Source organism: Elaeis guineensis, chromosome 6, assembly GCF_000442705.2.
Source record: "Elaeis guineensis isolate ETL-2024a chromosome 6, EG11, whole genome shotgun sequence".
NCBI lineage: Eukaryota > Viridiplantae > Streptophyta > Magnoliopsida > Arecales > Arecaceae > Elaeis > Elaeis guineensis.
This window is the reverse complement of record NC_025998.2, coordinates 127,802,063-127,815,322: the sequence shown is the minus strand read 5'-3', so window position 1 is coordinate 127,815,322 and position 13,260 is coordinate 127,802,063. Positions and strand designations below refer to the sequence as shown.

Sequence of the window (13,260 nt, the reverse complement as noted above, 5' to 3'; positions counted from 1 at the left end):
CAGAAGCTGTGACACTGAGATATTTTAATGAACCTATTCAATCATGGAAGAACCAATCCCTGCACCTGGATCCTCTGAAAGTGGCTAATGGGCCACTTCTTTATTAAAAAATGCCGAATGGAGGAGTCTACCTTTTCTCTGTCATAAGTTATATAGGAAACGTATACAAAAAGATCTTACATTTGAACAACTTATCATAAATTTGGCAATGATTATTATGATGATGAATAGTGATGAAAATTAATCTAGCCTTAATTTACATTCTATTTGTGAAGTTTGAGGATGAAAAAAGTTAATGCTCTAAAAAATTCTATATGTACTTGTTGTGGTACAGGTGGGAAGGTATCATTAGTCCCACATTGATTGTGAGTCAAGAGAAATTCTATTTTATATGAGATAAGTTCTTCTCTCCTCTATGAGATGCCTTTTAAAATGAAAAATTATAAGATCTTGTGTCATAGTGGTAGAGATCAAGGCAAAAAATAACAGACATATTTAATATAAACAGACATATTTAGTCTCTTAAAAAATAACATTATCTTAATAATGACAAAAGGTCCAACTTTTCATCTGGAAATCACCTAATGCCCTTATTATCTAAACCTATGAAAAAATGCTTTTTCTTTGTGTGACAGCATCTGTCCAGCTATCAACACTGCACATGTCTGAGTGAAATTTCAGCCAACAGAGGCAAAGCCAAGCACTGTTATCTTAGAGATACATAGATTTATATTGAAATAAACTCAAATATGACAAGAGTGGATCTGAAACAAAAGCAAAAGTGAAAGATAAGGAAAAAACTTGGCATCCAAAGACATCAAATTTTAAATCAGGAAACTGAAGTATAAATGATGAAATCTATGTTAATTAATCTGCATGATGAAGTATATACAAGTAACACAAAACAGGTTGCATCAGATGAAAGCTGCAAGCAGCAAGCATATGTACCTCGCCATATTGTGTATTCTTGACTCAAAAACACTGCATAATGTACAGCCACCACCAATCAAGAGGCTGGCATCTAGGTGACTTATGCGATAGAATTTATTCTTCATCATGTTCCAAAAGATTAAATATATTATTACAATTATGTGATTAGCCTAGGTAGCAGAATGTAATGCTTAGCACGGTTTTATCCTTCCCAAAAAACATGGAAAAATTAACCAAATTTTCTCATGAGTCAAGACCAAGGGATAGGCCGGTCAAAAAGCCACGTAAAAACGCTTTGTGGGATTCCCTTGAGACCCATTGCATCCCCTGAAAGATAGGTTGAAAGAAGAAACCAGCCCACAAGCCCTCTACAAGCAAGGAGAGGCCTCTCTTGGTCTCAGCCAAGCCCCAGAATGACTTCTCCTCCCTCCTCCTCCTCCTCCTCCTCCTCCTCTTCCGTGCCTTCCAACAACAAAGCCGTTAGCCTGCGCCTGGGTAGAGGGTGGGTGGGCCTTCCCTGAAAGCCCGCTTCTCTCTCTGCCCACTGCCATCCACCACCACCACCACTTTTTATCACCACCACATGAGAAAGCTCTGTCCCAACTTCGATCGCGAGGATGGCCTCGATACCGTGCTCGAGGTGCCCATCCCCGAGGAGATGTTCGCCGGCACCGGCACCGGCACCGGCGGCGCCAAGTGGCAGAACATGAGGAACTGGCTCAAGGCTCAGGCCTTCGACAAGGCCACCGACGCCCCGACCGAGCTCACCGGCCGCAATGCCGAGCTGCAGCTCCTTCTCAATGTCGTTGGCTCCCCACTCATCCCCTGCCCCCTCCCCAATGACCTCACATTCGGCCGCTCCATCCGCGACTGCTCCATTGTAAGATCTGTACAACCTTTACGTACTCATTTTCATATCTTTAACACCATTTGCATGTTGTGGTTTTGTTAATACAAGCATTAGAATCGAAATTATGCAGATAAAAGATCGTGCCAACAATATTCCCATCCGGCTACATGGTTTTTGGTTTTTTAATTAATTCTACGTTAGTTCTTGATTTCTTATAATGTAGGAAAACAAATGCCATTATTCTTTAGAAATCATTCCTATTTAATTCTTATTGGGTCTGTTCTCTCTCGATCTCTTCCCATTTGTTCCTTCTTTTGTGTTATTATAAACATTAAAATTCCTGGTAATATTAATAATGTATAGACATTAAATCTTATTAACGCTGGAACTTTATTGGCAGGATTTTCTGAAGAAACAACTTTAATTTGTTTTTGTTTAGATTCCTTTTTGTCAATATAAGGGTAATCGTATACTTTTTTATTGAATATAATACAGGTTTTGTGCTATAGTTTTTATACCGTCTTAACTAACACCTAGCATGTTATCACATAGAAGAAGTAATGAGAGAAGGGAAAAATTAATGCACGAAAACCATTAATTCATGTCAAGTAATATAATTACAGATTAACTGGCGTCTACATGTCCAACAAAATAAATTTTATTAACCAAAATACTTAGCAATGTCTCATCATGATCATAGAAAAATGGGGAAAAAAAAAGAAGCAACCATGGTCCTTGATTACTATCCTTTAGCACTTATATGACACCTTTATTATTCTCTCCTTTTTTTTTTTTCTTTTTTTTTTGTGGTTTTGAAAGCAAGCATCGACGGCCAAATACATCATCCAACAATACATTGCGGCGACGGGAGGGCAGGCGGCATTGATGTCGGTGAGCAGCATGTACGCGGTGGGGAAGGTGAAGATGAGCGCGTCGGAGTTCCACGTCGGCGACGAGACCGTGAAAGCACAAGCCAAAGGGAATGGCGAGGTCGGAGGGTATGTTTTGTGGCAAAAGAGCCCTGATCTCTGGTACTTCGAGCTCATTATGGGTGGCAGCAAGATGAGCGCTGGGAGCGATGGAAAGGTGGCATGGAGGCAGTCAGCTTCAGAACAATCTCATGCCTCCAGAGGCCCTCCACGACCATTGCGTCGAACACTACAGGTAGTCCTCTTCTTCCCACACTTCAAATTACCACTTTTCTAAGTTTTTATCCGGACTGGTTGGCTTTAGATTTTATACTACCGAGTTAAAGAGAGAGAGGTAAAACTAAGGGAAATTTATGGATGTATATTGTTTGGTTAATCTTTATGAAACTAAGTGGGGAAAGAAGAAAAAGGTTATGATATATTATGCATCCTAGGATCATGAAGAATACCATTTTCAAGTCCTACCAATTGTTTTCGTTGTTAGAACTCATATATATGTATATATATATATATAGTAGTTGGAAACTATATATGATTGAAAGAGAGCATCCTCTAAAGTCTAAGATTGCACTCATGTTGTTCTCGTGTGCTATTAGCAACTTGCATGGTGGGTGACCAACTTGTAGATGATGGTGCATTTTGGTTTTGCAAGCTCACTAGTTGTCATCGAAAGAAATATATCTTCATTCAAATGTGAAAAAGAATTTACTACATTACTAAAGAAACCATGCATCAATGGCAAGTAAGAGGGAGACTGTATCTAGTTCTTCTTTGTTCATGCTTTGTTACACTCCCAGGGCCTAGACCCCAAGTCCACCGCCAACCTCTTCTCCGAAGCTGTGTGCATCGGCGAGAAGATCATCAACGGCGAGGAGTGCTTCATCCTGAAGCTAGAAGCAAACCCTGCAACTCTCAAAGCCCGCAGCGCCGCCACCTTCGAAATCATCCACCACACCATCTGGGGCTACTTCAGCCAGCGCACCGGCCTCCTCATGCAGCTCGAGGACTCCCACCTCCTCCGCATGAAGTCCGGCCGGCGCGGGGAGAGCATCTTCTGGGAGACCAGCATGGAGTCGGTGATCGAGGACTACCGCTACGTCAATGGCATCAACATTGCACACGCCGGCAAGACCGGCGTCACCCTGTTCCGGTACGGGGAGGGGTCGGTGAATCACAAGAGGAAAATGGAGGAGATTTGGACCATTGAGGAAGTGGACTTCAACCTATGGGGTCTGTCGATGGAGGTCTTCCTGCCACCGGCCGACCTCAAGAGAGAGCAAGACAATGACGACAACCACGCCGGATGACTGTAGCAGCTCTGCCTTCTTCTTCCATGTTTTTGTTGGAGATGTTGTTGTGTCTTTCATGTTTTTTTTTCTTTCTTTCTTTACTCTTTGGGGTGTTTGATAGGTGGAAGGTAGAGGTTTTGAAGAAAATGGCTGTGTAGATAAAGAGTTCTGCAAGTCAAATGGGGAGACATGAATGCTACAAGCTACAAGCTGCATGTATTTCGAGAGATGAAGAAAAATGGAGCCTTCGGGTTAAAAAGTAGAGGCTTCGAAGCCCATTGGTCTTAAGAGGAGACGAACCGGTGGGGCTTCTATTTGGGCGTTTTGGGCCTTGATCAGGATGCGTTACATTGGAGGCACAAAACATCTTTCATGTTGTTTTAATTGATTTTTATTTCTTTTTGTTTTTTGAGATGCACAAAGCACTGTGTTTCCACTTGTACCTTGTTGTGTTCTCAACCTTTCAGTTTTCGTTTCTATTTTGCCATTGGTTTCGCTGCAACATCGATGGAGGGTAAAATTAAATAATACTACCAACCCATGTTGGACTCGACGGTTTAGGACCGAGCAGGGGTTGTCCTCTCCGTTCTCTTCTTTTATGCATCCATCGGAGACGCATGAGTAGTTGCACGCATGTCTAAAGACAAGGAACCTCGACGTCTAACGAGACACCAGTCCTCAAAGAGGTGGCTTCTTTCCAGAGCAGGATCATGTCACACACCAAATGATTTTATCAAATGCCATCTTACTTAGATAGCAGCAACATTTCTTTTCTCCTCTTTTTGTACTTCATTTACTGCTGCTTTTCTGAAAAAATGATTTTATTATTAAACAATACCTCAACCAGCAAAAGCCATCCACCAAAGTGTTATAACCGTGACCAGGTTGCAGATCAGCTGCCATTGCTTTTTCGAGTATAAAGAAGTCGTAGCTTATGATTTCAGATAATGTCTGACCAACAACCATCCGTCTCGTCTCGGATGAAACGTTCGAATGCATGCCGCTACTTTTGTGGAGACGACTCGTTTGGAAAGAAGTGGTGGTAATTATCCCAACATACATGCAGCAGTGCAAGTAAAAAGCCCTGCTTAACTGTAGGCTGAAGACTTTTTAATGAACCATCATTGGAATATCCACACAAACCAAAGAAATCGTCAATCCCATTGGGAATGTACTGTAAAACAAGAGGAACATATTACAAATTACTCCCACGACTTCGTCAATCTCTGGGCCAATTATTGCAAAATCTTGACACAGAATAGTCTTAAGGAACATCCGAAGCACATGAACTCGGATCTAGCCAGTGAGAGCTGATGCTCCTGATATGATCTCGATGAGCTCTGTAGTAATTGATGCTTGACGGGTCCTGATAAGTTAAAAAAAAGGGAGGCTATTGTCAGCACTCATGCTTAGCCATCAAAATTCAAAACTGTTAACTTTGGGTGTGGGGGGGTGTAGAGAGAGAGAGAGAGAGACCTGTTATAAGTGAGGGTGAGGCGGTCAAGCATTTCACCAGCATTCCTGCTGGAGCTATCCATGGCCGACATTCTTGCTCCCAATTCACTGCATGCATTTTCCAGGACAGCATTGTACAGAACCTGCAACAACAGGGATCCTTGGAATCTAAGTAGCACATAGCCACGACACCTCTAATGCATGACTAGTCATCACCAATGGAACATGCAGAGCTTAAGAGTACAGCCAGCATGCTTACAACATAAATGAGCTGAGAGCTAATATTAAACTCTTAAAAATCATTTCTGCTCGAAAAACTCAGCAATTCGCCGGGAAAATCTCTGTTCCAACAACTCACATTTTTAACCTTCCAAAATTAGTCACCCAATATACAGCCATTTTGCTTCCCTCTAAATGTAAGACACCCATGAAAACTCAAACTTCGCCACCAAATGACAAAGCAAAATATGCAAGAAAATCTCTCCAGCAGCCAACAGTGTTGACCATTTATATGTCCAACAATCAACCTAGCATCTACTTTGGCCTAAATATTTCCATATCCTTCTCACTTGGCGCAAGCAGGCTTGTCTCACTGCACAGATCTCCAAAAATCAGCTATTACAAAGATTATCCTTCCTCTCTAATCATGACATAAATTCCATGGTAGCAACAAAACCTTCTATGTTAGAAGCAGCATTAAGTTGATGTTCATTATTTCTTTTGGTGGCGGTGGTCTTTCAATATAACCAAATGCATTTCCAGTTACTTATGCTAAGTTTGCTATTGTAGACCCTGCTTCTAGTACCTGCCATTTGATTCTCCAGGCAGTCCTTCCCACCTTTGTTCCTAAAAGTACCAGCATATCTATCATTCAGCAAGTGAAGATCACAACATAGCTGACTTAGCATTACCCATTTTCATTATATGATGATGCCACTTCTACATTTTTCACATCCATCTCCCTATCCAATGGAACCCATTTTGAAAGTTTATCTTAAACTAATTCAAATTTCTGACAACCCAAATTCTAAACATCATCGCCTTTGTCCTTCTGTGAGCCTAGGAGATGACAGAAACAATACTATAGAAACGAAAAGAGATAAACTATAAGATGCATTTCATATCATGTATAATGCTTAAGCTTGTGAAGAGATGAGGCATACACAAGAGAACTGGAACTCTGCAAGATTCTGAAGCACTTCAGCTTTCGTTTCACCACCTTCTATTTCATATGAGTCCAAATCACCGAGTTTACCACCTGATTCTGACTCTCTCTCCACTACCTGTGTGCAGTATGAAGTATAGCATTTATCTTTGCTCGATTATGCTTGGTTAAGATGTTTGAGAGCAGTAACAAAGAAAGCTCCAATCACCTCCGGAGATAGTATGGTTGAAATTGTTGGAATAAATGAGACGACAGAATGGAACTTGTTAAAAATGATCCTCAAAGCGTCATATTCAACATTCTTTAGAATATCATCAGCAAGAACAGAAACCTGACAACAGACAATGAGAAGATGACCAACAAGAAGAAAGAAATTTTAGTAACACATTAATAGTCATAAGTGTTTCAGATTTATCACACATTTATATTATAGGGCTATATTGTCAGTTACCAAGAGCTGTCTCAAAGCATGCATATTATAAAATGTCGAGAACCAAAATGACTAAAAAGAATATTGCTGAGTTTCCATAAAGGATAAGGAAGCAACAAACTTTCTGGGAGGGAAAAAGGAAAAATGCAGCTTCCAACAGGAAAACCTAATTTTCGGGCTTTTCCTGAAATGATATACTGAGCTTCTTTTATTTGAATTATCACTGCATGACCTAAGGACCATCAACAGTTTTTAGAGTTGACAACCTCATTAAAGTTAACATCCTCCCAAGGTTCACAAGATTGGGGCATACCAGCCCATACCAGGTGTACCATATTGTACTAGTATTGAACTGTACTCAGTACAGGGAGCAATACTGAGTGTGAATGCACCGAACAAACCCCCATGCCGCACATTCTGACATTGCACCAACATGGTACCAGTACAGGATCTGTAATTGAGATTGCAAACCTTGCATGTTTCTATGTCTTAAGAGGGAGCAAAATTTGGATTGACACCGGTGTTCAACGACCAAGCTTAGGAACGATATCCTTGATTTCAGGTTAGGCTGAGCAGCTAAGCCTTTTAATGGCAACCCCTTTCAACAAAGGCTTAGCCTAAATCCACCCAAAATACACATTATTTTGGAGAAGAGAAAACTATGCACTTAGTTCAAATGTCTAATCAGCAAAATTCCAATTGTCAGGCATATGCCAAGCTTAAATAGGCCCAAGCTCAGTTCTTGGCCTTTTAGTTGGGTCCGGGCATCTATATATGAGACCTGTTTGAGCCAGGCTCATACCATCTTAGTTTTTCTTACCTCCCTGGTCTTGCATGAAGTTGGAATATCTAATGCCATCAAAGGTGAATTTGTGACTTAGAACATTTCTTTTCAAAAGAACAAATTTTCAACACAAGTAAACCACAAAAAAAATGGAACATCCCATGCGAAGATATAGTAAAATGAAATTACCAAGCCAATGACAATGCATTATCATTCTAAGACAAAATCTAGATGTAGCAACCTAACAAGACAAGGAACATAATAATGCAAATTCTACAAATTTCTTGCAATATAATAATCATAATTAGTAAACAGACCTGAGTATAATTTACTGGATTCTTCTGCACCTCAGTTATGGTCATCTCAATGCTGTTCTTTGAGTCACGCACCATTTGAACCTTCCCTTTTTCTCCCAATAAAACATACTTTGTTTCTTTTTCGGGACCTAATAGCCAAACAAAAAAAAAATTGAGAATAAAGTTATCATTAAAAAAAAAAAAAAAAAAGCTACCAAAACATACAATTATTTTCATAGTACCAGAAGTCAATTTGTAAAGAGACTTGCTGATTTTGACCGATGTAGAATTGATGCCCCCACAAAGACCTTTGTCAGAGGTGATAGTCACAATGACATTCTTCTTCACATCAACACCTGGAATGCAACATGTCGCAGTGAAAACATTTAACTAGGAAGAAAATCACAAGAGAACAAGTCAAATAGTCACTTGGTGAATGTAAAAGCTAGAATGAAAAACAAATGATGCCACAACAGCAGACTAGGAAAGGAGAAATGTCATGCAGAAGAGAGCAAGATATGAATATGCAGCTAGATAAAAGAAAAGTGAGCAAGCTTTTATCATAGTATTATTATGATTTGACAATATATCATCCTGTTTGATCTCAAAAAATGTCAACATTACAAACAGACAACAGAAAAAAGTTGACTTAAATGGCAAAAATCTCCCAAAAAAAAAATCAAACACGTGGGTTCATGTAGCATTTATGCCTGCAGCTGTCTAGCAGCTCCTAGCAAGCTGTCCAAGATAGATTCCGACTGCCATATGATGAATGGTGTAGGGCATATAGTGTGAGAAAGAGCCAGACAAACATACAGTGTAATATTAAAGGTTAATTGGTAAATTAGGTCATTTTTGTTGTCACATTGCGATGCAGGATCTGAATTCCATTAATTGCTACCCCATGCATTGTATTGTTCATTAATGTTTCGATGAAAGAAGAAACAAATTATGATCGAACCTCAGTAATTCCAGAGGAAGGTAGATGTGGTAAAACAAATAGATTGGTGGTCTAAGAAGACAGCTAGCTTTATGAGTTCGGTCCAAAATTGAAGAGTCCCTTTTTCATTCTTTCAAAAAATCCGAAATTGCTCATAAATACAATGAACTAAAGAGCCCCGAGTCTCTGCTAACAAAGACATTAGAGGGTCTAGAAGTTTATACTAAATACAAGCTAACAAAGAGAAGAGTGAGAACGGATTTGATGCTTCCAGACACCTTTGCCTCCATATCCGTACAACATGAGAAGCAAAAGAGTAGAAAATATGACCATCGGTTTTGACAATAGACAATATAAATGGAGAGGAAAGGCAAAGAAGAGAGAAGGTGGGGAAAGGACAAGAGGAGGTTGGTCTTGTGGAGTGTAATGGGGAAATTCAAAATGCAATCAAACTAATCAGTGGCCCCATGCATGTGATTATATTTTCTAAGAGAAGGAAAGGCCGAGACCCATTTGAATAAAGTATATGCACTGGAGAAGCAAGCTTGAATCTTCGATCTTATGGTTAACAGACACATGCTCTAACCAGTTACCTACCCTGGTCAAATGAGCTGAAAAAATGCCAAGATGCAGGGCATGCAGGCAGAATGGCAAAATGCAAATACAAAGATAGAGGAATGGAAAGCTTGCAAAGACAAACATGCCTCATTAACAGATATATATCAGGAGAGTTGGCGTTATTATAAGGATAATAGATACGCATTAAAATAAAGCACTAAAGCCTTTCTGCTATGACACAATACTTGGTTGTTTGGAGAGCTGAGCAAGGCTTCCCACATTATTCATCCTATTTCCCTAAACATTAATACTCCATTATTTCCAATGGGATTATCTATTTGTAGGAAAGACAAAATTTGGGGCAAGCAGGGGCAAAAGCATTCGTGCAAAAAAAAAAAAAAAAAATGCATCAAACAGAAAATCTATCTAGATGATAAAACCTCTAAAAGCATCTGCCCGTTGGAAAAATGGAAGTGAGAAACATACTCGGGGTATCCCCAAGAAGTGCAGTAAAAGGCTGCCACAGCCCACGAGAATTTTCAGTTCTCAACTGAACGGCCCGTAGCTTTGATGCTGCAACCATTTTCATTGCCTTTGTAATCTTTTGAATATTCTTCACACTTTTCATCCGGTTTCTGACTGCAGGGTACACATAGAAACATACACAATTAATTGGAACACAGTTGGTCTTATAGGCATGATCTAACTATGTAGAAGGGGAAAAGGCAGTAATCAAGAATCACAGGGTTCTCACCTACTTGAGTTGAAATGGATCGAATGCCTAACAGGCTCAAGTCTCTGCAATACAGCATCATGTTACTGTTATTAAAAGGCACATAATATAAATAATAACAAAAACCAAGCAATGGTCCATAATCGATCAATTAAGATTGACCAGACTAATGAAATTTGACGAGACATAATCATGTCAATAATATGAACAAATCATCAAGTTTTCAAATCAAACATCTCAGAAATCATCTCATTGGGATGAAAAAATAGTTTTAATAGAGCCGAGTGGTGTTCATGCCAATTTCCTTTACCCAGCGTTTACGAAAAAAGAACAAACAAAAACAAATGATCTCCTACTCCTTCCGTGATTCTTTCTATGAATATTTGATTTGGGAACTTCTCCACTAATCAAGTCATCACCAAGTGAAACAATCAAGAACCATCTCATCTCGTAAGCAGTAGATCTATATCAAAACGAAGCATTAAGAAAACTTCTCAGGATCTGTCTCTAATAAAATCCAAACAATTTGGAAATCAAAGGAGACCAAGGGCGAATCAATGGGATCTTACTCCGAAAGCATCGTGGATCGAGCGGCAGTAGAAGGATTGGGTGGGATGGGAGAGAGAAGGAAGCGCCTCCCCTCTCTTCTCAGAGCCGTCATCGCCATCGCTGCCGTAACGATGTCTTTTACCGCCGGCAGAGGAACGATCGGGAAAATCCGCTACCTCGAATCAATGATCTGCGAGCCGCCTCCCCTAGACTATAATTTTCACTGGAAAAGCCTCCATCATGGCTCCATTTTGTGAGAGCCGATGGATTGGAATCTGAAGGAAATCCACCAATGCGACATTCTTAACCGTCTGATTTGATTTTCTGGTACATAGATGTCTATCCAAATCTGGTAATTGCCATTCCACATTGCGGATCAATGCACCTGAGATGAAGAAGGAAGCAAAATGACTAACACCATTGGTTTTTTTTTTTTCCCTTTCTTTTCCCTCTTTTATTATTCAAATTTTTCATCAGCTCTACTAAAGTCAAGTAATAGCAGTAGAGCACTAACTAGCCTTGTACTTAGGCAAAATCATGAGAAGAAGAATAAATGAGATAGGAAAGATGGATATGAATAAAAATTTTTAAAATTATGAATAAAAATGAGAAATTATCCGTCCATCCTAACCATCATCCATCTTTGAGTATATTTTTATTTTTATCTTTTAAATATATTTATATTTTTATATTCAATTTGATATGATCATAATTTTTTATTTTCAATTTTATTTATCAACTTGAAATGAAAAAATATGACTGATCAATGTATGTATCTACAATAAAGAGTAAATACATATGTATCTATAAAATGATGGACTAATTTCAGATGCACCGTTGGAAGGATTTCAAAACCAGTGAAATGTCTAACAATTGAGAAAGGCTCAAAAGCTATAAAAGGAAGGAGAGAGAGAGAGAGAGAGAGAGCTTCAATATTATTTGAACAAACTTGAAAATAAAAGATGAGGTAGCATGTTATCAGCTAGCCTAGCTTTGGAGATTTCATATGAAAATAGAAAGTAATACTTACTTGCCTACTTGGAAAATAATATTCATGCATGGATTAGCGAGATACTATTTTAGCCAATAATGGAGACAATAGATGCATTGTATATGATATAATTGGCCTAGGATTTGGGTTTAAAGTATAGGTTAACCTATACCTCCAAGTATACCCAATTCCAGTTATATGATATGTATAAATTTACTTCTATTGCCTTCTCTTCCTCCCTCAATGTATATGAGATCTGCAACTTTGCTGTTCAAACAAATGTTGCTTAGCTATGTTGATTGTAGAGAATGAATGGGTGACACACAACTAATGGATAAGATTAGAGCAAGTTTATAGATGATTATTAAGATCCAAGAAAACTTCAATGTGGTTTTGACTAGTCCTATATCTGTCATATTTTTACCTTTACATGTTTATATGTTAACTGCTGTAGGATATATATATATATATATATATATATATATATATATATATATATATATATATATATATATATATATATATATATATATATATATATTTTGGTAGATATACTGTCAAATATTTTAAGAGGCAGTAATATTGATGGATGGCATTGATTTTTCACATGTAGTTTAAGTATTTGACTGAAAAGAAAGCAATCTAATAGAAGGGAAAAATATCATATCAACTTAAAAATATTGTTCAAACATTCTATGTGCATCTTGGTGTTGCCTATCACAAAACACTTTTTATTGGAAAACTCTTTATATGCAAAATCTATTTTTTAACAGACTTTTATATCTGGTTGTACATCATTGGTTCCGCATTCATTCTAAATTAGAGCTAATCATGGGTTGGGCCTCAGCCCTACACCATAGTTATTGTTAGTCGGGTTTTGGGTTCGATCTATTTAAAATTTGATATATTCTGAGCCCAAATACCACCCATGGTCAGCACTATTCTGAGCTAATACTAATTTCATTGCCAAGCACGCATAGCCATGTCAACATGCAAAATTGCATGCAGAAATATCTTTGAAGGGGTTATAACGTCTCTCCTTTTTATTGGAAAAACATCATCAATACTATAAATTTGCTCAGCATTTCTACTTTTTTTTTTAATGATGAAGAAGTAAGTCACTTCCCTGGTTTATTAAAGATGAAAAGTATTTACAAAGCATGGATCATACAATAGCGCACAAAGGAGAAGATTTACAGAATTTGTTCATCATTTCATCTCTGATCCTAACCATTTTAGACTTTCGCCATTGTCCCTGACCTTTCATCCTCTCTCATTTTGCCCCATCATAATTCTAGCAGATCTTTTTTTCTCCTGTAGGATTTAGGTCGGCCCACTCTAAAGTAATTCCTAGATATTTA

The 13,260-nt window shown here is 38.5% G+C and overlaps 2 protein-coding genes across 5 annotated transcripts; one reads left to right on the top strand and one right to left on the bottom strand.

Annotated features, from left to right (window-relative positions):
* The first annotated feature begins 1,368 nt into the window (after nt 1-1,368).
* Nucleotides 1,369-4,475, top strand: LOC105046655 (uncharacterized). Of its 2 annotated transcripts, XM_029265013.2 has the most exons (4): nt 1,369-1,810; nt 2,600-2,944; nt 3,507-4,018; nt 4,120-4,475. In XM_029265013.2, the coding sequence occupies exons 1-3, from the start codon at nt 1,514-1,516 to the stop codon at nt 4,014-4,016; spliced, it is 1,152 nt and encodes a 383-aa protein (XP_029120846.1). In that variant the 5' UTR covers nt 1,369-1,513; the 3' UTR covers nt 4,017-4,018; nt 4,120-4,475. The 2 variants fall into 2 exon arrangements, with proteins under 2 accessions (XP_029120846.1, XP_010923612.1); XM_010925310.4 differs by having other exon boundaries at nt 3,507-4,475.
* Nucleotides 4,476-5,073: 598 nt separating this feature from the next.
* On the bottom strand, nt 5,074-11,163 carry LOC105046654 (ATP synthase subunit gamma, mitochondrial). Of its 3 annotated transcripts, XM_019851424.3 has the most exons (10): nt 10,929-11,150; nt 10,670-10,822; nt 10,381-10,445; nt 10,113-10,265; nt 8,371-8,484; nt 8,150-8,277; nt 6,827-6,949; nt 6,617-6,736; nt 5,475-5,596; nt 5,074-5,364 (listed from the first exon to the last, which is right to left on the bottom strand). In XM_019851424.3, the coding sequence occupies exons 1-10, from the start codon at nt 11,024-11,026 to the stop codon at nt 5,295-5,297; spliced, it is 1,146 nt and encodes a 381-aa protein (XP_019706983.1). In that variant the 5' UTR covers nt 11,027-11,150; the 3' UTR covers nt 5,074-5,294. The 3 variants fall into 3 exon arrangements, with proteins under 3 accessions (XP_019706983.1, XP_019706985.1, XP_019706984.1); XM_019851426.3 differs by lacking the exon at nt 10,670-10,822 and having other exon boundaries at nt 10,381-10,424; nt 10,929-11,163; XM_019851425.3 differs by lacking the exon at nt 10,670-10,822 and having other exon boundaries at nt 10,929-11,145.
* Nucleotides 11,164-13,260: the final 2,097 nt, after the last annotated feature.